Source organism: Salmo salar, chromosome ssa05 (assembly GCF_905237065.1).
Source record: "Salmo salar chromosome ssa05, Ssal_v3.1, whole genome shotgun sequence".
Lineage (NCBI taxonomy): Eukaryota > Metazoa > Chordata > Actinopteri > Salmoniformes > Salmonidae > Salmo > Salmo salar.
Window position 1 is genome coordinate 30,753,616 of NC_059446.1, and position 23,940 is coordinate 30,777,555.

A 23,940-nucleotide genomic window follows, 5' to 3' on the forward strand; every position below is an offset into this window, starting at 1 on the left:
TTACCCTCCTTTCTCTGTTTGTGCTGTGTAGGGTTGGCTGGTTCAGTTAGAACGTAAAAGTGGGCTTGTGCAAATCTGTGTGTGTGTGTGTGTGTGTGTGCTTGCCTCGGAGGGCGCATGCGAACTGAGGCCCATAGGGAAAGTCTCCCCAGATTTCAGCCAGCTGCCCTGCTGTAAACATTTCAGCGCTTAAGAGTGGAGGAAGAAGACGATGGAAGGTGGAACACACGAATCCCCATACAAACTACACTCGAATATCAACTCTTAGCACTTTCTTAAAGGAACGAGAAGAGGCCAGAGAGGGGTGGACCTTGCTGTCGCGGCTAACAAGCTCCTTTCCAAGTGCTGCTAGCGCTTAGATTCCTCTCGGCTTGGGAGTAGAGGGCATGCTGCACCAGAGGGGTGTTCTCAAACAAACTATCTGACCCTGGGGGTTAACTAAAATCAGGCTCTGTGAGGCTCGCTGGGGGAGGGAGGGGACAGCAGTTAGCATAAGGCTACTGTGGGGCTGCTGCACTGCTAGCACAGCAACAGGGAAGAGGATAGAGGGAAGAGGAGATGGCCACAGGAGAAATCACCACTCTACCCGCCACACCTGAAGATGGAGGCAGTGGCGGCTTCCTTCCAGGAAACTTTAAGGAGCCCAAGAGGTTGTACTGTAAAAACGGAGGCTACTTCTTGAGGATAAACTCTAACGGAAGCGTGGACGGGATCAGAGATAAGAACGACCCCCACAGTAAGTAGTTCCAGTCCCTTGCATGGCAGACAAAGCTTCTTTATGCGTTTAAAGGATAACAGGGACGTAACCGTGAGGGAAATCATGGAGGACTGAAGGGAATTTTACGAATGAGTGTGTTTATTTATGGCTTCTACAGCATTCAAATGACAGTCGTTCCTGTAGTCCTTTTACATTCGCCTTTGCAAGTGCTTTCATGAATGTGGTGGATTTTGATCTCATTCAAGTCATCTTGATGTGTGTAACACGGCCATTCTTTAAATGTCACTGCTATGACGTCACATGTAAATCAAATGTCCAGAATTAAAATATGATGTAGTTTTCGAGTGAAATGTGCATTAACACATAGATAGACCAACTCGAGTCCACATAAAGGCCATTGATAGAAATTGAAGCTCTAGGTTTGTGTTCTTATCAATTCAGTGTAATATTAAAGTATCATTGATTAGCTTTAAATTTAACATGCAACAACATATTGAAACCACCTCACACATTGAAACCACCTCGTAACTCACTATCTAGTTGTTTTTTCTTCAGTGTATGTCTCTCAGATTGCATCAGTAATTGGGAGGAGGAGAAGGGGCCCATGTAGAAGAGGGGGTTTTCGTCACAGGAAGCACTGCTCAGTAGATCCTTGAGTGACAGATAGGGGATGGGACTTAGAACAGGTGCTATCAAACAGCTGTCCAAAAATCATCACAAGCAATGAACTACTATAGTCAGAATGGAGACAAGAGACTGACTAGTTTTAATGAAAAGGCCATTGGCCATTTCAATTATTGAAAAACAATTAGCATCTCATTTACTTTACAGCAACATTTATCTTCAATCAACAAGGCACATACAATATTCTATAAGCATAGTAGTAACCCATACACTAAACTGGATACACTACACTAAACCCATACACTAAACTACACTTTCTGTCATGACCATTCATTCAAATAGAACCATTGAAAAGGACTCTGTTGATACGCACATTTGCATCCTCAATATGATTAAAGCAAGGGATGATGAAATAAACCATTGCCGAAAGTTTCACTTAGGGATGTGATAACTAGACCTGCTGTACAGATGTTCAGTAAACACTAGATGCTCCCTTGCATGCAACAACTACTAATTATGTACTCCTTCAGAGAGGAATGGATCTTCATGACATTAGTCATTAAACAAACCCTAAGTGCACACAGATGTCTCTTATATAGAAGTTTATAATGTATCATCATGTACTATCTTGCCTTATGAGGTCTGTTTGATAAGAACTCTATTTTAGTTTTTTTTTTAGTTTTTTAACTATGCTATAAATATGCTATTCAAATATGCTCCGTTGGCGCAGGACACCTAGGCTTATCTGACTCCACAAAACGTTTGGAGTATTTACAAGATGATCGCTTCAACCAAATACAAGCTTTCAATAACTATTACGGCATTATCAATATTGTTTCTCAAAATGTGAAAACAATGTGAACTACAACTCTGAATGCTTATCTCGCTAATCTGAAGTTTTATTAAAAAAAATATTGTATCAACTTGTTTGCCTCTGCTAGATACTGAACAAAAATATAAACGCAACATGCAACAATTTCAACGATTTTACTGCGTTACAGTTCATATAAGGAAACCAGTCAATTAAACTAAATAAATTAGGCCCTAATCTATGGATTTCAGATGACTGGGCAGGGGCACAGCTTAGGCCCACCCACTGGGAAGTCAGGCCCAGTCAATCAGAATCAGCTTTTCCCCGGAAAAGGGTTTTATTAGGGTTTCATCAGCTGCCCGGGTGGCTGGTCTCAGACAATCCCGCAGGTGAAGAAGCCAGATGTGGAGGTCATGGACTGGCGTGGTTACACACGGTCTGCAGTTGTGACATACTGCCAAATTCTGTACAACGACATTGGAGGCGACTTATGGTAGAGAAATGAACATTCAATGCTCTGGCAACAGCTCTGGTGGACATTCCTGCAGTCAGCATGCAAATTGCACTTTTCCTCAACTTGAGACATCTGTGGTATTGCGTTGTGTGAAAACTGCACATTTTAGAGAGGCCTTTTATAGTTCCCATCACAAGGTTTTGTAATAATCATGCTGTTTAATTAGCTTCTTGGTATGCCACACCTGTCCGGTGGATGGATTATCTTGACAAAGGAGAAACGCTCACTAACAGGGATGTGAACGAACTTGTGCACAACATTTGAGAGAAATAAGCTTTTTGTGTATATGGGACCTTTTCTGTGATCTTTTATTTCAGCTCATGAAACATGGGACCAACACTTTACATGTTGCGTTTATATTTTTGTTCAGTATAATAGTCTGCTCTATCCGTCTTTGTTCAACACCACTAACAAATAGCATCAATGGAGTTGCTATCAATTCACTCTGAGACTAAAGTCATTTTTCCTCCTCAGATAAGCTTCAACTCCAGGCGACCTCAGTGGGGGAAGTAGTAATCAAAGGGGTCTCAGCCAACCGCTATCTGGCCATGAATGCAGATGGAAGACTGTTTGGAGCGGTGAGTAAGCATTACCTTCCTTATACACTGCTCAAAAAAATAAAGGGAACACTTAAACAACACAATGTAACTCCAAGTCAATCACACTTCTGTGAAATCAAACTGTCCACTTAGGAAGCAACACTGATTGACAATAAATGTCACATGCTGTTGTGCAAATGGAATAGACAACAGGTGGAAATTATAGGCAATTAGCAAGACACCCCCAATAAAGGAGTGGTTCTGCAGGTGGGGACCACAGACCACTTCTCAGTTCCTATGCTTCCTGGCTGATGTTTTGGTCACTTTTGAATGCTGGCGGTGCTTTCACTCTAGTGGTAGCATGAGACGGAGTCTACAACCCACACAAGTGGCTCAGGTACTGCAGCTCATCCAGGATGGTACATCAATGCGAGCTGTGGCAAGGAGGTTTGCTGTGTCTGTCAGCGTAGTGTCCAGAGCATGGAGGCGCTACCAGGAGACAGGCCAGTACATCAGGAGACGTGGAGGAGGCCGTAGGAGGGCAACAACCCAGCAGCAGGACCGCTACCTCTGCCTTTGTGCAAGGAGGAGCAGGAGGAGCACTGCCAGAGCCCTGCAAAATTACCTCCAGCAGGCCACAAATGTGCATGTGTCTGCTCAAACAGTCAGAAACAGACTCCATGAGGGTGGTATGAGGGCCTGACGTCCACAGGTGGGGGTTGTGCTTACATCCCAACACCGTGCAGGACGTTTGGCATTTGCCAGAGAACACCAAGATTGGCAAATTCGCCACTGGCGCCCTGTGCTCTTCACAGATGAAAGCAGGTTCACACTGAGCACATGTGATAGACGTGACAGAGTCTAGAGACGCCGTGGAGAACGTTCTGCTGCCTGCAACATCCTCCAGCATGACCGGTTTGGCGGTGGGTCAGTCATGGTGTGGGGTGGCATTTCTTTGGAGGGCCGCACAGCCCTCCATGTGCTCGCCAGAGGTAGCCTGACTGCCATTAGGTACCGAGATGAGATACTCAGACCCTTGTGAGACCATATGCTGGTGTGGTTGGCCCTGGGTTCCTCCTAATGCAAGACAATGCTAGACCTCATGTGGCTGGAGTGTGTCAGCAGTTCCTGCAAGAGGAAGGCATTGATGCTATGGACTGGCCCGCCCGTTCCCCAGACCTGAATCCAATTGAGCACATCTGGGACATCATGTCTCGCTCCATCCACCAACGCCACGTTGCACCACAGACTGTCCAGGAGTTGGCGGATGCTTTAGTCCAGGTCTGGGAGGAGATCCCTCAGGAGACCATCCGCCACCTCATCAGGAGCATGTCCAGGCGTTGTAGGGAGGTCATACAGGCACGTGGAGGCCACACACACTACTGAGCCTCATTTTGACTTGTTTTAAGGACATTACATCAAAGTTGGATCAGCCTGTAGTGTGGTTTTCCACTTTCATTTTGAGTGTGACTCCAAATCTAGACCTCCATGGGTTGATAAATTGGATTTCCATTGATTATTTTTGTGTCGATTTTGTTGTCAGCACATTCAACTATGTAAAGAAAAAAGTATTTAATAAGATTATTTCATTCATTCAGATCTAGGATGTGTTATTTTAGTGTTCCCTTTATTTTTTTGAGCAGTGTAGTTACCAAGCAGTTACCAAAGCAACTCCATTCCATCTGTTTTGGTATTGTCATGGTCTACAACTCATGCTTTACTCTAACAGGGACAGTCCCATGCCTAAGATGAAAGGTTTTCATTAAGTTCATGCTGAAAGCAAATATTATCTTGTCATACACACTGACAACAGATTTTGCTTTCGTATTACACTTGTTAGTGTGGTAGCAGCAAACTGAGGTACTTCTGGGATACTGCAGAAGTCAGAGCAGATAACTGACTGGTGTGTTTCCTGTCTCTCCTTAATGAGTAACCAGATTAGGCAATGGACACACTTGCAGACACATTACAGACATGGCACCTTCACTGATGTGGTCAATCATCCAGGATCTGTTCTCACACGTTCTCTCAGGGTGGGGGAAAGTTCCAGTTTGGTGTTAGCATTTTGTAAATAGACTGTTGTGTTCAGGTTTAATTGGAAGCTGGAGGTACTGTATGTTGTTCTGTACTTGTCCTTATTCAGCCCCACTCACCAGCTTTATGCACAGGATCATCTTTAAAGATAGAGCTTACTTTCTAATACACTCTAGTCATTTAACAATTACTTCTCACTTTGTCTTTTCACTTTACATTCCCATTTTAGCACTGCCTTCCATGTCGGCATGGATAGTCTATATATATTCAGATATTAGGTCATAGGGATTGAACTTTGTAGTCAATGTAAATGAATACACTTTTATCTTTCCCAGTGTTGCTACCCTCTGAATTGAACTTCCAACTGTTTTTGTTCTGTGTGACTGTTATAAGTGCCAGGGATTGCTTCCATGTAGGGTTAGGTAGGGCCATAAAAGTGATCCTTTATACTAGGTAGCCATGGTTGAATGGACAACAGTTGTTGGATAGGGCAGGGAATTCTGTTAGCCCTGCTATCAAGAGATATTTCAGCCAGATGTGATTGATGTCATCCACATGAACACAAAATCAGTGTGGACAGGAATAATCATTTATATTTTCCATTATTTCATGTAATAACAAAAATATAATAACAAAAACCTGTCAGAGGGTAGAAAACTGGTAGTTACTTCATTTCTATTGGAGATGAGCAAATCTATTTCTTGCACACGGCCACTAGAACTGAACTGACAGTTTGTTTTGCTAATTTAAGAATGGATGATTATTCACACATCTTTGGCTTGGCAAAACATCTAGTAAAACTATTGAAAAATATCTTCATTAGTGTGTGACATTAAACAGGAGTTCAGACTGTTCTGTAATCTTCAATGAAACAATGGAGGTATTGAGGTCTGATGTGTTTTACTGGGTTAATCAAATAATATTTTTTTTGTCAGCGTTGCAAGCTTTTCCCTTTTCTCCACAGAGCATGTAAAAATCAACTATATTTAATTCTGTCTAAATGAAATGGCTCATTTAGGGGATATCACAATGACTAAACATTTGTTTCAACTTTTCCCCTGGCCGCTAAGACCTAGGCTAAACTCCAGTTATGTACATGAAATGTGGATCTTTTTTTATAATATAAATAACCATCACTGCCCAAAGCTTGTCACTGGTGGACATTACCCATTGAACATGGCTTTTAGTTCAAGAGTAGGTTTATTCATCTTTGTTTGAGAATCCTGCCCATTACGTTTTATTTCATAAGACAAAGACAAGTTTTCAAAAGAGTTTCATTGACATTTATCATTGGTTCAGTTTACAATATGAAAGTGTATCAAGTGTATCAAAGAATAATATAACTGGATTAACAAATGTATTGTAAATTGATCTCTGATTTGCTATCTCATATCTTTCGAACATTCTCTCTCTCTACAGAGACGGACAACAGATGAATGCTACTTCATGGAGAGGCTGGAGAGTAACAACTACAACACCTACCGCTCTCGAAAGTACCCTGAAATGTATGTGGCACTGAAAAGGACTGGCCAGTACAAGTCAGGATCCAAAACTGGACCCGGCCAAAAAGCCATTCTCTTTCTCCCCATGTCGGCCAGACGCTGAGCTCACCTTGTCGTACCAATCTGAAAGTCAGCCTGGCTGCACACAAACAGACAGGACATGAAGAAATACAATGGAGCTTATTAAATGACTGTGACGACATAATCATCCTGTAGTTAGGTACTTTAACGGCAATTCAATTCAACTATATAATGTGAGTTTGACTAGAGCTGCTTCAAATATTCTAGTGTGCTTTGATACTCTGCTTATTTTTCTTGGTTTAACAATTTTGAAGGTACATTATTTAAGACGAAAAAGAAAGTGATAACACACAAGATGCCACTTAGTAGCTCTGGGCTTTAAAAATGTACTTTTTACTGCACTGCAGTACAGGTTAGCTTGGTCATGCCCAGAACTTTACTTGATACAACTTTTAAATAGAACATTGGGTTGGCAAAGATAAATCGAGCACACCATTACTCTAAAGTCATTGCAACACAAACAGTAGACCTAGTACAATACTACAGTATATGATATTGCACCTCTCAAACTGGACATATTAATGATTAATTTGATTTTAGAGCTTAGTGGCCCTGAGGTTCTTCCCAAACAGAGTAGCCTATTTCTTCAAATTGTGTATATTTTTATCTTTACAGACAAGAGGTACGTACGTCTTGTGATTTGTGAAAAATGTCCTTTACAGTGATCATCATCGGTACCATTGGCTACACCCTCCTTCCCGTGTAACAGTTCAGAAAAACCTATTCCAGTCTGTCATAAATATACACTTCAAGTATTATGGTGAAAGGCCATCCACACGCTCATATGACTAGCACTGACGTGTTCGTGCCATTAGCGTCGATGCACTAGGCTAGGCAGGTCCTATCCTCAGGTCTAGTGTTTAAGTGCTGGAGGCAGCACCCTGTGGTACAGCTGGTAGAACCTCCCTGAGTAGACAGCTGGCAGCTCCTCCATAGCCAGGTCAATCTTGTCGAATCCCTGGTTCAGGCCGTGAAGCAGAAGCCTGGCTAGGCGGCTAGTGATAGGAGTAGTGGAGCTAATCTTGGTTAGCTCGGTTAGCTCCCGCCACTCACAGCGCAGGCACTCCTGGGTGGAGAAGTTGATGTCGTATGTGAGGGGGCTGTGGCGGCAGATGATGTACATCTGGACATACCAAAAAGAACCTGGGAGACTGTGCTGCTGCCTGATGCTCAGGAGGGACTTGAACTCTGAGCGGACTCCAGTCTCCTCAAAGACCTCACGGACCGCAGTGAAGGCTTGGAAAAAGAAAATAAACAGAACAAAAGGAGATTTTATATGTTTGTACTGTTCTTTAAACATCTTTGTTTTGAAAACTCCATTACTGTACATCTTATCTGACTGCATGATAATGCTCACTGGACACAAATAAAAATTGTGTCATACAATGTGAGCGCCCTTAACAACATTTTTACATTGTAATTCATGAAAATGAAATTTGGTTCTAAAAAGGGAATTTGATTGTACTTTAGTCACATACAACGCTGCTTCAGTAGGTGGGGCTTTGTATCAAAAGCTGCTTAAAAAAACAAGTTGAACTTGTAACTAGTAAAACGTTTATTTGAAGTCTGTTTTAAGTCTTAAAATGGTTTAGATATATGCTTGAGTGTAGTTCATATGAATTTCTGAGGAGGTAGTTTGAAAAAGTAAACATTCGTATGAATAGGTATGTGTGTATGCATTTAGATATTGTCTATGTATGGTATATGTTATGTGGTTGTATCACTGACCAATGTTTTCTCCTGGATCCGAGAGCCCTCCAGGGAACTTCCATGCATTTACTGTCTGAAATTAAGTCACAATAATATACTTTGAATTAGGATGCAAATTGAATGGGCTGCATCCAAGTATTTTATTTGTGAAAGTGTCCTCCAGTGTCCTTCAGCATTGATAAGTATGTTACAATTGAATGTGCACAGGGACAAATCTAACTTACATCCACCTAATTCACACTTGTCAAATGTATGCTTTAATGTTAAAAGTTATGCTTTGTACTCAGATCTAAAGATAGGATTCTGCCCGATGCTCTAAATATTAATTTTGATATGATTGTATGTTGTTATTCTTGAGAAAATCTAAGCAATTAAGTTTGGTGTTTAGTTTCACCACTCTTAGACTATATTTAAAGACAGGTCGCTGCTGTTTAAATTATTAAGTAGTTTATTGTAGCTTACATTTATTGTAGCTCTTGATTAATTCAAATGTTACTTTTTGTTTGCAATTATAAAACAATATTTTTCTGTATTTGATTTGCTTGATCTTGTTCAAAGTTTTGATGAACTGTAAAGCACTACACTTTCATAATTTCATTCCTTTTTGTAAACATACATACCTACAAAGTGCTATATTTGTTGAAGCTACTTATATCTGCAACAAGGTAGGACAATTCAAGAATAAACGTATCTTAACAATATACATCAAGTTTTGTGTGGTTTACCAAATTGTGCTCTGGTAAAGTGGCTGTGGTTCTAGATACAGGTTGGCCTAATGGTTATGAGCACATCACAAGTCAGAAAAGTACAAACGGACCGAATAGCAATTAAGAATCATGATCGTAATTCTTATCCCAAATCAACAGCCAATGACTCATATTGTTCTAAAACCTACGTCAACCCATTGCACATTATTTCATCAGATTTCAACACAGCAAATTACAAATCCTTTGTCTCTACCACAAATCACCTAGCTACAACGCAATTACAGGCATTCTTTTCTGTCTGCTACATTTGCCGTCTTGGTGCAGACGTCAGTGATAATGGCCCACAGAGGTTCACTTTCAGGAAACACAACCCTAGAGAATCTCTGGATGGTCTTAGCCTGCCAAACTCTGCCAATGGCCAAGGGCCAGACTGAGTGTATGAGACCCTCTTCCAGTAAATGATGATACTCCTCTTACTTCCCAAACACTGACCGCTCACCTCTGTTTCCTACAATAACTAGCATTGCAGAAATAATGTATCCCTGAAACGTATTCTTCTGTAAGCGTTCCTACAAGTGATGTTTAGTAACTCGGGACAGACTTGCTGATGTGATGTCACGAGGCAAAAGTGGAAGTATTGCTGTCGTATCATAAATGGCACGCCACGATGCTGTCATTGTCTGAATAAATTGACTGATGGATAAAAGGGTTAAACCACTCATATTAAACCACTCAATTCCTGGGCTTCAATACCTCTTTTGCCAATTGGCCTGGACCCTTTGCTGCCGAACATGGAGCCCCGCCGATCCATCACGACTGGTCTGACGACGTTACCGTCCGAGGGGGTTTCAACAGGCTCTTCCATTGTGACGTCCCCCTGAGGCCCATCTGCTAGCCCCGGCCTGCTAGCTGTCTGAATCGCCGTGTCCCCTGCTCGCCTAGCTACTCACTGGACCCTATGATCACTCGGCTACACATACCTCTCCCTAATGTCAATATGCCTTGTCTATTTCTGTTTTGGTTAGTGATTTTTGTCTTATTTCACTGTAGAGCCTCCAACCCTGCTCAATATGCCTTAGCTAGCCCATTTGTTCCACCCTCCACACATGCGGTGACCGCACCTGGCTTAAATGGTGCCTCTAGACACAAAACCTCTCTCATCACTCAATGCCTAGGTTTACCTCCACTGTACTCACATCCTACCATACCCTTGTCTATACATTATGCCTTGAATCTATTCCTCCGCTCCCAGAAATCTGCTCTTTTACACTCTGTTCCGAATGCACCAGACAACCAGTTCTTATAGCCATTAGCCGTACCCTTATCCTACTCCTCCTCTGATCCTCTGGTGATGTAGCGGTTAACCCAGGCCCTGCAGCCCCCAGCATCACTCCCATTCCCCAGGCGCTCTCATTTGTTGACTTCTGTAACCGTAAAAGCCTCGGTTTCATGCATGTTAACATTAGAAGCCACCTCCCTAAGTTTGTTTTAGAGGTCGACCGATTATGATTTTTCAACGCCAATACCGATTATTGGAGGACCAAAAAAAGCCGATACCGATTAATCGGCCGATTTTATTTATTTGTAATAATGACAATTACAACAATACTGAATGAACACTTATTTTAACTTAATATAATACATCAATAAAATCTATTTAGCCTCAAATAAATAATGAAACATGTTCAATTTGGCTTAAATAATGCAAAAACAAAGTGTTGGAGAAGAAAGTAAAAGTGCAATATGTGCCATGTAAGAAAGCTAACGTTTAAGTGCCTTGCTCAGAACATGGAAACATATGAAAGCTGGTGGTTCGTTTTAACATGAGTCTTCAATATTCCCAGGTAAGAAGTTTTAGGTTGTAGTTATTATAGGAATTATAGGACTATTTCTCTCTATACGATTTGTATTTCGTATACCTTTGACTATTGGATGTTCTTATAGGCACTTTAGTATTGCCAGTGTAACAGTATAGCTTCCGTCCCTCTCCTCGCTCCTACCTGGGCTCGAACCAGGAACACATCGACAACAGCCACCCTCGAAGCAGCGTTACCCATGCAGAGCAAGGGGAACAACTACTCCAAGTCTCAGAGCGAGTGACGTTTGAAACACTATTAGCACGCACCCCGCTAACTAGCTAGACATTTCACATCGGTTATACCAGCCTAATCTTGGGAGTTGATAGGCTTGAAGTCATAAACAGCGCAATGCTTGAAGCATTGCGAAGAGCTGCTGGCAAAACGCACGAAAGTGCTGTTTGAATGAATGCTTACGAGCCTGCTGGTGCCTACCACCGCTCAGTCAGACTGCTCTATCAAATCATAGACTTAATTATAATATAATAAACACACAGAAATACGAGCCTTAGGTCATTAATATGGTCGAATCCGGAAACTATCATCTCGAAAACAAAACATTTTTTCTTTCAGTGAAATACGGAACCGTTCCGTATTTTATCTAACGGGTGTCATCCCTAAGTCTAAATATTCCTGTTACATTGCACAACCTTCAATGTTATGTCATAATTACGTAAACTTCTGGCAAATTAGTTTGCAACGAGCCAGGCGGCCCAAACTGTTGCATATACCCTGACTCTGCGTGCAATGAACGCAAGAGAAGTGACACAATTTCATGTTAGCAGGCAATATGAACTAAATATGCAGGTTTAAAAATATATACTTGTGTATTGATTTTAAAGAAAGGCATTGATGTTTATGGTTAGGTACATTGGTGCAACGACAGTGCTTTTTTTGCAAATGCGCTTGTTAAATCATCACCCGTTTGTCGAAGTAGGCTGTGATTCGATGAGAAATTAACAGGCACCGCATCGAGTATATGCAACGCAGGACACATTAGATAAACTAGTAATATCATTAACCATGTGTAGTTAACTAGTGATTATGTTAAGATTGATAGTTTTTTATAAGATAAGTTTAATGCTAGCTAGCAACTTACCTTGGCTTCTTGCTGCCCTCGCGTAACAGGTAGTCAGCCTGCCATGCAGGCTCCTCGTGGAGTGCAATGTAAGGCAGGTGGTTAGAGCGTTGGACTAGTAACCGGAAGGTTGCAAAAACGAATCCCCCCTGAACAAGGCAGTTAACCCCCGTTCCTAGGCCATCATTTAAAATAAGAATGTGTTCTTAATCTGACTTGCCTAGTTAAATAAAGGTGTAAAAAAGAAAAAAACACGGCAAATCGGTGGGCAAAAATACCGATTACCGATTGTTATGAAAACTTGAAATCGGCCCTAATTAAATCGGCCATTCCGATTAATCGGTCGACCTCTAGTTTGTTTTATTCACTACTTTAGCACACTGCCAACCCGGATGTCCTAGCCGTGTCTGAATCCTGGCTTAGGAAGGCCACCAAAAATCCAGAAATTTCCATCCCTAACTATAAAATTTTCAAACAATATAGAACTGCTAAAGGGGGCAGAGTTGCAATCTACTGCAATCTATCTTCATAGTTCGTACTGTTAGATGACCTAAACTGGGACATGCTTAACACCCGGCCGTCCTACAATCTAAGCTAGATGCCCCCAATCTCACACAAATGATCAAGGAACCTACCAGATACAACCCTAAATCCGTAACAATGGGCAACCTCTTAGATATCAGCCTGGCCAACTTGCCCTCTAAATACACCTCTGCTGTCTTCAACCAGGATCTTTGCGATCACTGCCTCATTGCCTGCGTGCGTAATGGGTCCGCTGTCAAACAACCACCCCTCATCACTGTCAAACACTCCCTAAAACACTTCAGCGAGCAGGCCTTTCTAATCGACCTGGCCCGGGTATCTTGGAAGGATATTGACCTCATCCCGTCAATAGAGGATGCCTGGTTGCTCTTCAAAAGTGCTTTCCTCACCATCTTAAATAAGCATGCCCCACTCAAAAAAGGTAGAACTAAGAACAGATATAGCCCTTGGTTCACCCCAGACTTGACTGCCTTTGACCAGCACAAAAACATCCTGTGGCGTTCGACATTAGCATCGAATAGCCCCCACGATATGAAACTTTTCAGGGAAGTCAGGAACCAATATACTCAGTCAGTTAGGAAAGCTAAGGCGAGCTTTTTCAAATAGAAATTTGATTCCTGTAGCAGTAATTCCAAAACGTTTTGGACACTGTAAAGTCCATGGAGAATAAGAGCACCTCCTCCGAGCAGCCCACTGCACTGAGGATAGGAAACACTGTCACCACCGATAAATCTACGATAATCGATCATTTCAATAAGCATTTTTTCCCCTAGCCCCCCCCCCCCTGCTTATCCTTCACCCAAATCCAGACAGCTGATGTTCTGAAAGAGCTGCAAAACCTGTATCCCTACAAATCAGTTGGGCTAGACAATCTGGACCCTCTCTTTCTAAAATGATCCACCGAAATTGTTGCAACCCCTATTACTAGCCTATTCAACCTCTCTTTCATATTGTCTGAGATCCCCAAAGATTGGAAAGCTGCCGCGGTCTTCCCCCTCTTCAAAGGGGGAGACACTCTAGACCCAAACTGTTACAGACCTATATCCATCCTGCCCTGCCTTTCTAAAATCTTCGAAAGCTAAGTTAACAAACAGATCACCGACCATTTCGAATCCCACCGTACCTTCTCCACTATGCAATCCGGTTTCCGAGCTGGTCATGGGTGCACCTCAGCCACGCTCAAGGTCCTAAACAATATCATAACCGCCATCGATAAAAAACAGTACTGTGCAGCCGTCTTCATCAACCTGGCCAATGCTTTCGACTCTGTCAATCACCGCATTCTTATCGGCAGACTCAATAGCATTGGCTTCTCAAATTACTGCCTCACCTGGTTCACCAACTATTCTCAGATATAGTTCAGTGTGTCAAATCGGAGGGCTTGTTGTTCGGACCTATGGCAGTCTCTTTGGGGGTGCCACAGGGTTCAATTCTCGGGCCGACTCTTTTCTCTGTATATATCAATGATGTCGCTCTTGCTGCTGGTGATTCTCTGATCCACCTCTACGCAGATGACACCCTTCAGTTCACTGGTCACCATGGCAACAGCCACACGTAGCACGTGCTCCAGCACTGGTCATCCCCAAAGCCAACACTTCCTTTGGCTGCCTTTCCTTCCAGGTCTTTGCTGCCAATGACTGGAACGAATTGCTAAAATCACTGAAGCTGGAGTCTTATACAGTGGGGGAAAAAAGTATTTGATCCCCTGCTGATTTTGTACGTTTGCCCACTGATAAAGAAAGGATCAGTCTATCATTTTAATGGTAGGATTATTTGAACAGTGAGAGACAGAATAACAACAAAAATATCCAGAAAAACGCATGTCAAAAATGTTATAAATTGATTTGCATTTTAATGAGGGAAAAAAGTATTTGACCCCCTCTCAATCAGAAAGATTTCTGGCTCCCAGGTGTCTTTTATACAGGTAACGAGCTGAGATTAGGAGCACACTCTTAAAGGGAGTGCTGCTAACCGCAGCTTGTTACCTGTATAAAAGACACCTGTCCACAGAAGCAATCAATCAATCAGATTCCAAACTCTCCACCATGGCCAAGACCAAAGAGCTCTCCAAGTATGTCAGGGACAAGATTCTAGACCTACACAATGGGCTACAAGACCATCGCCAAGCAGCTTGGTGAGAAGGTAACAACATTTGGTGCGATTATTCGCAAATGGAAGAAACACAAAAGAACAGTCAATATCTCTCAGCCTGGGGCTCCATGCAAGATCTGACCTCGTGGGGTTGCAATGATCATGAAAACGGTGAGGAATCAGCCCAGAACTACACGGGAGGATCTTGTCAATGATCTCAAGGCAGCTGGGACCATAGTCACCAAGAAAACAATTGGTAACACACTACGCCGTGAAGGACTGAAATCCTGCAGCGCCCGCAAGGTCCCCCTGCTCAAGAATATATATATACATGCCCGTCGGAAGTTTGCCAATGAACATCTGAATGATTCAGAGGACAACTGGTGAAAGTGTTGTGGTCAGATGAGACCAAAATGGAGCTCTTTGGCATCAACTCAACTCACCGTGTTTGGAGGAGGAGGAATGCTGCCTATGACCCGAAGAACACCATCTCCACCGTCAAACATGGAGGTGGAAACATTATGCTTTGGGGGTGTTTTTCTGCTAAGGGGACAGGACAACTTCACCGCATCAAAGGGACGATGGACAGGGCCATGTACCGTCAAATCTCGGGTGAGAACATCCTTCCCTCAGCCAGGGCATTGAAAATGGGTTGTGGATGGGTATTCCAGCCTGACAATGACTGAAAACACACAGCCAAGGCAACAAAGGAGTGGCTCAAGAAGAAGCACATTAAGGTCCTGGAGTGGCCTAGCCAGTCTCCAGACCTTAATCCCATGGAAAATCTGTAGAGGGAGCTGAAGGTTCGAGTTGCCAAACGTCAGCCTCGAAAACTTCATGACTTGGAGAAGATCTGCAAAGAGGAGTGGGATAAAATCCCTCCTGAGATGTGTGCAAACCTGGAGGCCAACTACAAGAAACATCTGACCTCTGATTGCCAACAAGGGTTTTGCCACCAAGTATTAAGTCATGTTTTGCAGAGGGGTCAAATACTTATTTCCCTCATTAAAATGCAAATCATTTTATAACATTTTTGACATGTGTTTTTCTGGATTTTTTGTTGTTGTTATTCTGTCTCTCACTGTTTAAATAAATCTACCATTAAAATTATAGACTGATCATTTCTTTGTAAGTGGGCAAACGTACAAAATCAGCAGGGGATCAAATACTTCCCCCCCCCCCACTGTATCTCCCTCTCTAACTTTAAGCATCAGCTGTCAGAGCAACTTACCTATCACTGTACCTGTACACAGCCAATCTGTAAATAGCACACCCAACTACCTCATCCCCATATTATTACTTACCCTCTTGCACCCCAGTATCTCTACTTGCACATCATCATCTGCCCATTTATCACTCCATTGTTAATGCTAAATTGTAATTATTTTGCCTCTATGGCCTAGTTATTGCCTACCTCTCTACTCTTCTACATTTGCACACACTGTACATAGATTTTTCTTTTTTTTTTTCTATTGCGTTATTGACTGTATGTTTGTTTATGTGTAACTCTGTTGTTTTTGTCGCACTGCTTTGCTTTATCTTGGCCAGGTCGCAGTTGTAAATGACAACTTGTTCTCAACTGGCCTATCTGGTTAAATAAAGGTGAAATAAATAAAATAAATATTACAGTGAATGTGAGCACTGCGCCTGACATTTATTGCAGTGATTGGGTACACTGAGAAATATTCAACCAAAGAGTTGCCATTGAGTCCTGTTATGATACCTCCACACTGCAAATTGCTTCAGAAATACCGGTTAAGTCTTTAAGAGAACAGATGATGGCAATGTATGAAATGTTTGGTGTACTCAGCATACACAAGCAGGAGTTAAGGATGTTTGCTTGAGGTTGCGTAATGCTGTGGGGAGCTATGCTAAGTGAGACGGCGCTGCAGCAGAAGTCAAGGTAAAGTCTGTGAGAGGAGATGAATTCTCCCCATGGAGAGAGACAGACTTAGGGCCAGCAGATGCCAGGAAACTGCCTAAATAAACACAGATAATGATAGCCATTTATAACAGTGGAAAGGAAGGAAAACAACTACTACCATTTACCGCTCAGTGTCGATTGAAGAGGCACATTGAATTCCAGAGCTCAGACAGCATCAGTGTGGCTGAAAAGCTTTAGTTTCAGTAACAAATCTCACAATGGTTTAGTTGCACTTCCCTACACTGACACTTAACCTCTGAAAGTCTAACACTGCGTGCACAGGTTATTGCCGTACAGTACATTTTACGTAGTCTTCACAATCCATGTGCCGCATCACAACAAAAACTGTCACACTACACATTAGAAACTTCTTCGGGGGTTTTCTACTGGTACCGCACGGTGAAGCAAGCAGCAAGTTGAAAATATCCAATGCATGCGACACACTGCACGCAGTGCCACTCACCACAAACTAGTCCTACAGATGAGTCGCAGCAGCACGATTTGCCTCCCAATTAAATGAATGGACTTCTGCCGGAACGCATACAGCTTGACGCAACCGGTGTACACGAGGGAGGGGAGGGGTGTTCTACTAAGCTAACATATGGAATTGTTTAAAGATGGTTACATGGATCATACACAATTATTTGATCAAATATAGAATTTGGCCTTTACTACTATAACCAATAGAAACACTGAAAAACACATTAACAGCAAAAAAGACAGTCAACAAATATATAAGGAATAAGGTTTTTAAGTGTCTGTCCTATATCTAGGAGATATAAGAAAGCTCGGGAAATTATTTTATATATTTTCATTTTTTTGGACACATATTTAACCCCTTATTTTAGTTGCCAAAAAACTAAGCCAAACCTTTAGGACACAGAGGTTGTTGTCTCCCACCAAACATGTTAGCTTATTTTTTTCCTTTAGGTAAAGGCTTTTTTTCTGGCCACTCTTCCATAAAGCCCAGCTCTGTGGAGTGTACAGCTATGGACAGACACTCCAATCTCCACTTCAGGGTTTTTTTTTTAAATTAGGCGTCAATTAAGAACAAATTCTTATTTACAACAACGGCCTAGGAACAGTGGGTTAACTCCCTTGTTCAGGGGCAGAACAACAGATTTTTACCTTCTCAGCTGGGGGATTTGATCTTGCAACCTTTTGGTTACTGGCCCAATGCTCTAACCACTAGGCTACCTGTCACCCCAATATCTTTGGTCTCTTTGTTGCCTATCTGATTAATGCCCTCCTTGCCTAGTCCGTCAGTTTTGTTGTGCTGCCATATTCTTTCCATTTTTTAATAAGGGATTTAATGGTGCTCCGTGGGATGTTCAAAGTTTTGGATATTTTTTTATAACCCCAACCCTGATCTGTACTTCTCCACAACTTTGTCCCTGGCCTGTTTGGAATGCTCCTTGGTCTTCATGGTGCCGCTTGCTTGGTGGTACACCTTGCTTAGTGGGGGTGCAGACTCTAGGGCCTTTCAGAAGAGGTGTATATATACTGAGATCATGTAACAGATCATGTGACACTTAAATAAAGTCCACCTGTGTGCAATCTAACTAATTATGTGACTTCTGAAGGTAATTGGTTGCACCAGATCTTATTTAGGGGCTAGTTAGCAAAGGGGATGAATACATACACACCCACCACTTTTTTTTTTTTTATGAAATATATTTTAATATAATTTTTTGAAACAAGTTATTTTTTACATTTCACTTCACCAATTCGGACTATTTTGTGTATGTCCGTTACATGAAATCCAAATAAAAATCTATTTAAATTACAGGTTGTAATGCAACAATATAGGAAAAAGACCAAGGGGGAATGAATACTTTTGCAAGGCACTGTAGCTCAGCCACCTTCCACCACAGATGCGGGAGGCCAACATAGGCGGATGCAGTGGAATGAGACACATCTCATGCTGAAAAGTATCTCTACTTTAAACTGATAGATTAAGGGGGATTTTTTTGATTATGTTCATTAGATTGACACACGGGTGTGTTAAGCGGAGCGACACCGGGGAACCCAAGAGCAGACTCAGATGAGGAAACAGGGATAAATGAACCAAAATATTTGTTACACAGAGCGATATGGAGTGCAGATCCGGGGAAGCTCGGATGAGTTGCAGAAAAACCAGATGTGGAGACAGAGGTTGGAGTTGGCTGAGTAGAACAGGGTAAACAGATCCTGAGGGGAATCCAAAGTAGTGATGGTGAGTAAAATCCAGAGCAAGGTAGTTGGGTGGTGAGATGTGGAACAGGAGACAGGAGCAAGAAACAGGGCAGTAACTGCAATGAGAGGATAAACAGTGTCAGGCAGGGAAACAGGCACAACAGAGTAACAGGATCTTGCGTAATCATAAATGGCTAGAATAATAACTGACTGAGCAGAGATTACAATCTGGCAGAGTGGAAGTGGCAGGACTGAGTATTTGTAGAGGTCTTGATTATGGAACGAGTTGCAGCTGGAAGGAATTTGCTCTGACTCCAGCACACCTGTCTCCAACCACACAATCACACAGAGAGGGAGAGAGTGTACTGGAGTAACTGCAGGTAAAGAAGACACCGGATGAACACCAGAGGGCGTAGCAGGAGCAAACGTGACAGTGTGTCCAATAGACTCTTATGGATTGGTCCCTAATGAAGTCGACGTATCTCATAAAAGAAAACAAGTTTCAAGTTGAGCCTTATGTAATACATAGAACATGACAGGCAGAGAAACAGTCCGGTACCTTGTTTTTATCTTGTACGACGACAACCTTAACATTTGACTAATCAATGACTGCACCTTGATGGATAGAAAAAAGTTACTAGCCAACTACAGTAAATACCAACCATCATCATAACAACATGCTAATCAATGTGTTATAAAGATAATTATGCAATCATTCCAGAAGGCTAGTGTCTACGTGCTGGTCCATACTCCAAAGAACCTTGACGACAGCTTCCAGACAACTGACTTCAGACCAGGTAATTATTATTGGGTTTGAGAGAACATGAAAAGGTTTCATTAAACTGACCCACGTGGAGTGAGCACTAAGTGCCCTGGGGCCGGGCTTTATTCAGCCTGCCAGAGAGAGGGGCCATCACAACAACTCGGAAAACATCAGGAACTTGACTGATATTCAATCGCTATTCTCTTCCAGTGAGGTATACTTAGTTGCGTCAACAAATGTTGGACTATATATACCACCATGGCCAGGCCAGACTAGAAAACAAGGTAATACTGTAATTTATTATCAATAACTCATCCTAAGTGAGTAAAGGTAGTGACAAATTTCAAGGTCCTTCCTACATTGTACAGTCTGTGTTGACATAGTCTGTAGTGAAACAGAGAGGGTGACTCGGTAACAGTTGTGAAACGTTTGCCATCCCTTTAGGCCTAGTGGGAGCAGTCTTTTTTTGATAACTAAACCCCTTTTTCAACAGGTTCCCATTGGGCAAAAACTGGGTAAATCAACATTGTTTCCACGTCATTTCAACCCAAAAATGCAATGTGATGATGTTGAATCAATGTGGAAAACTGATAAGATTTGAAAATCAATGTAAGGGAATTTCATATTTTTCACCAAACTTAACCTTTTTGTTGATTTCACGTTAAATTCACGTTTAGTTGACAACTCAACCAATGTAAATCAAAACTAGATGTTGAACTAACATTTGTGCCCAGTGGGTTGTGACTAAGAGGGCCAGCTATGTGCCTCTGTTGACAGCTCCAGGGAGAAGGAAATGGGCCCTTGTTTTTCCGTCCGGTGTCTCACCAGGACACACTCTAGTCCTTGAATGAATCCCCCAGATGTGTGACGAGGGATGGGTCGTCTAATCCCCGACTTGGCCTTCCGTGTGGAAATTGATGTCATTCCCAGCCGGCACCGGGCACATCACAGGAGATTGCAAGGGTACCGGCCTGAGAAGCTATCATTAGGTTAGCTGTGGAGGGGGAGAAAAGTTTCCTCCAAAGGCAGTGACTGGGCCTGTAAACTCGGGAATGACGCAGCAAACCAAGTAATCAACGAAGGGGAAGTGTGGATCATGTAAAACTATTGGCTGCTGTGGCTGACAGTTTGGGTCCTGAATCAAGGAAAAATTCTCCCAAAACCACTCATTCCTTTAAATTCATAGTGTTAAATAACACTGAGAATAATATTTTTGGTGAACAAATGTTTCATTTTGGTATTATAATAAGGTTGGTAGCAACATGGGGGGGGGGGAATGTGGAAATCTGTTGCAGCTCAAGTCAACTACAGATGCAATTCTCTCTTTATTGGCTGGCTGGCTAGCTAGCAAACGTAGCTGGGTACAATAATACCAAAGACAATATTAGCATGTAAAGTAGCTAGTTAGCTGTAAAATCACCTAAACAAACTGCACTATCAATTTAGGAGTCTTTAATCTCACCATGTTCAACCTGCAGATCGATGTGCCTGTCATTCGCAACGGTTAAATGACCACAAAATCAAGACTGTACTTAAACCCCATTGAAAACCTGTGGTTTGAATTGAAGAGAGCCGTCCATAAGCGCAGACGAAGGATATCAAGGATCTGGAAAGATGCTGTATGGAGGAATGGTCTAAGAAACCTCCCAGTGTGTTCTCCATTCTCATAAAACATTTTAGAAAAAGGCTCAGTGACATTACCCTCGCAAGGTGAGGTTTCGAAAGGTATTGAAAACAGACGTGGAAATAATTTTGACCCCTATCTTAAAAAAAAAATATAAAGTATATTACTTATTAAACAAAATCTCTTTCTCTGAGCAAATGTATTTGAATAACATAATACATTTGTCACACATTTTTTTCACATACAATATAGCTCATTATTTGTCATATTTATTTTAGTATTTTTTGTTCATCTTTATCAAGAGTGCCAATAATTTTGGACCTAACTGTAAGTGGCAAGGTTATTGGTACACTCACCAATTCATTTTTGACCCCAAAATATCTTCAAGAAAAGGATCTGGTTGCTCGGTTTGACACTAAAACTCCTTGGATGATGATATGACGTAAATTAAATGATTTAATAACACAAATTACCCAGTGTGTTGTGTTGGTGTGTACTCCAACACATATCAGTCCTAAAAACACTGTAAGTCACTGTTGGCAACATGCCATCAGACCATGTGGACCAGGTTTTGGCCATCCTCCTTCCACAGACATGTTCTGACATGCTTGCATCCACTTTGGGGGAGGGATAAAGGAAACAGCATGCCACCTGGTGGATGATTGTGTTGATGTTTATAAAAATTTAAAAAAACTGCCAGCCAACATGCTGTTCCCTTCCCTGAACATTGTTTTCCACCCCCACACAGCCCAAGTCTATTTGTTTGCATGTCAAACACAAACTAAATGTGAAATAACTGATATTTGCCCCATGAATATTTCTGCACAAGCGTGTGTGCAAAGGCTTTAAGATACCTGAAGCAGACCTGATCCTGAGCAGTATAAACCTGTGATATAGGTCAGGTTATACAAGGACTATACTACCTGCCACTCCAATCTGATAAGTAGCAAACCCGGGCAGCCTGCTCTGCCCATCTCCCAGCCACAGAGACAGAATTGAGCGGTCCTGTTTGGCGCGGTGGTAGGTGAAGCCATGAGCAGAGGCAGCTGCGGCACAACGGCTGAAAGAGATAGGCACATGAAGCCATACTGCCACCTGGCCCTCTGTCCTCCACTGAGCCAAAGAGTTTGAAAAACAAACAAAACATCACACAGTCAAAGGAACATGTCTGAGTAGATTCATCATTCAGTATCTGAGTAGATGTATACTCAACAAAAATATAAACTCAACATGCAACAATTTCAAAGATTTTAATGAGTTACAGATCATAAGGAAATTATATATGTATAGTCAATTTAAATAAATTCATTAGACCCTAATCTGTAGATTTCACATGACTGGGAATACATATATTCTTAAGGTATCTGTTGGTCACAGATACCTTAAACATAATAGGCCTCACAATGGGCCTCAGTATCTTGTCAATATATCACTGTTCATTCCAATTGCCATCAATAAAATAAAATGATGTTCATTGTCCGTCGCTTATGCCTGCCCATACCATAACCCCACCAGCGCCATTGGGCACTCTCTTCACAACGTTGACATCAGCAACAGTTGGACGCACTGCCAAATTCTCTAAAACGACGTTGGATGCATATGGTGGAGAAATGAGCATTCAATCATCTAGCAACAGATTTAGTCCTTTGCTGATTATTTTGGCAAAGGAGAAAGGCTCACTAATAGGGATGTCAACAAATTTGTGCACAACATTTCTGAGAAATACGATTTTTGTGCATATGTAAAAAACGCCACTCATGCTCAGTCATGTGGAATCCGTAGATTAGGGCCTAATACATTTATTTCAATTGACTGATTTCATTATATGAACTGTAACTCAGTAAAATCGTTGCATTTACATTTTTGTTCAGCATATATTCGTTTTCTACCACTGGTGAGCGTGGCCAAAGATCTATATTTTCATGTCACCCAATATATAGCGGATGGTTTGAGTAAAAACAAATATATACACTGAGCATATAGAAACATTAAGAACACCTCTTTCCATGACAGACTGACCAGGTGTTCTTAATGTTTTGTACACACAGTGTGTGTATGTTTGACACCCAGGTCTACATACCTCGTAGTAAATGACTAAATACTCTTTCGCTGATATCTGCCGAATCTGTGCACTTTCCCAGACAAAACATTTACATTCCTCCCCTGCTCGTTCTGTAGTTGTAACCGGCTTGCTGAGCATGTGAATTCTCGACCAGCCCTCGACGACCCTATAGTATCCGTAAGGCGAAGCGTTTTATTTGAAGCGCATTTCTTACTATATGTAGTAGTTTGCAAGTAAGAGTTAACATGTTATAAAAGCCTTGAAATATATTTTCATGAAAAAGCGTCCCTGAAATATGACTTACTCGCGGGTTACATAAATACATCAAGTTAACGCTGAAGTTGCATACATACCGTTATATACTACTTCACATTTATGTGGACATCTTTGCTACATTATGTTGTGTTTTTGTAAGTTGCTAGCAAGTAAAATAATATCATACAAAGCTATATTATGTTGTTTTTTTTGTAAATATATAGGTATCTTATATATATATATTCTGATGCTTCATCCGTTTTCGCACCAAAATAGAAAAACAGAGTAGCAAAGCAGAATTACTACGGCATTTACGGTAAAAGTGGCGG

At 41.8% G+C, this 23,940-nt stretch overlaps 2 protein-coding genes across 6 annotated transcripts; one reads left to right on the forward strand and one right to left on the reverse strand.

The window, feature by feature from the left end:
• The first annotated feature begins 95 nt into the window (after window positions 1–95).
• LOC106604591 (fibroblast growth factor 2) lies at window positions 96–9,236 on the forward strand. Its single transcript, XM_014199378.2, has 3 exons — window positions 96–736; window positions 3,142–3,245; window positions 6,660–9,236. The coding sequence occupies exons 1-3, from the start codon at window positions 559–561 to the stop codon at window positions 6,843–6,845; spliced, it is 468 nt and encodes a 155-aa protein (XP_014054853.1). The 5' UTR covers window positions 96–558; the 3' UTR covers window positions 6,846–9,236.
• LOC106604589 (nucleoside diphosphate-linked moiety X motif 6) lies at window positions 6,450–23,879 on the reverse strand. Of its 5 annotated transcripts, none has more exons than XM_045718046.1 (4): window positions 23,710–23,879; window positions 23,375–23,522; window positions 18,816–19,023; window positions 6,450–8,059 (listed from the first exon to the last, which is right to left on the reverse strand). In XM_045718046.1, the coding sequence occupies exons 2-4, from the start codon at window positions 23,492–23,494 to the stop codon at window positions 7,677–7,679; spliced, it is 711 nt and encodes a 236-aa protein (XP_045574002.1). In that variant the 5' UTR covers window positions 23,495–23,522; window positions 23,710–23,879; the 3' UTR covers window positions 6,450–7,676. The 5 variants fall into 5 exon arrangements, 4 of the variants coding, with proteins under 4 accessions (XP_045574002.1, XP_045574000.1, XP_014054850.1 ...); XM_045718044.1 differs by lacking the exons at window positions 23,375–23,522; window positions 23,710–23,879 and adding exons at window positions 8,552–8,606; window positions 22,218–23,340; XM_014199375.2 differs by lacking the exons at window positions 23,375–23,522; window positions 23,710–23,879 and adding exons at window positions 8,552–8,606; window positions 21,651–22,207.
• Between the last annotated feature and the right edge of the window lie 61 nt (window positions 23,880–23,940).

Excerpts from the sequence above, each read along its gene's own strand:
- LOC106604591 (XM_014199378.2), top strand. The coding sequence starts at position 559 with ATGGCCACAGGAGAAATCACCACTCTACCCGCCACACCTGAAGATGGA. Across the intron at positions 737-3,141 it reads AGATAAGAACGACCCCCACA|ATAAGCTTCAACTCCAGGCG; the intron begins GTAAGTAGTTCC and ends TTTCCTCCTCAG. Across the intron at positions 3,246-6,659 it reads ATGGAAGACTGTTTGGAGCG|AGACGGACAACAGATGAATG; the intron begins GTGAGTAAGCAT and ends CTCTCTCTACAG.
- LOC106604589 (XM_045718044.1), bottom strand. The coding sequence starts at position 22,441 with ATGTTTTGTTTGTTTTTCAAACTCTTTGGCTCAGTGGAGGACAGAGGG. Across the intron at positions 19,024-22,217 it reads TTATCAGATTGGAGTGGCAG|TTACTGCCCTGTTTCTTGCT; the intron begins GTAGTATAGTCC and ends CTCTCATTGCAG. Across the intron at positions 8,607-18,815 it reads TGCACTCCATATCGCTCTGT|ACAGTAAATGCATGGAAGTT; the intron begins GTAACAAATATT and ends ACTTAATTTCAG.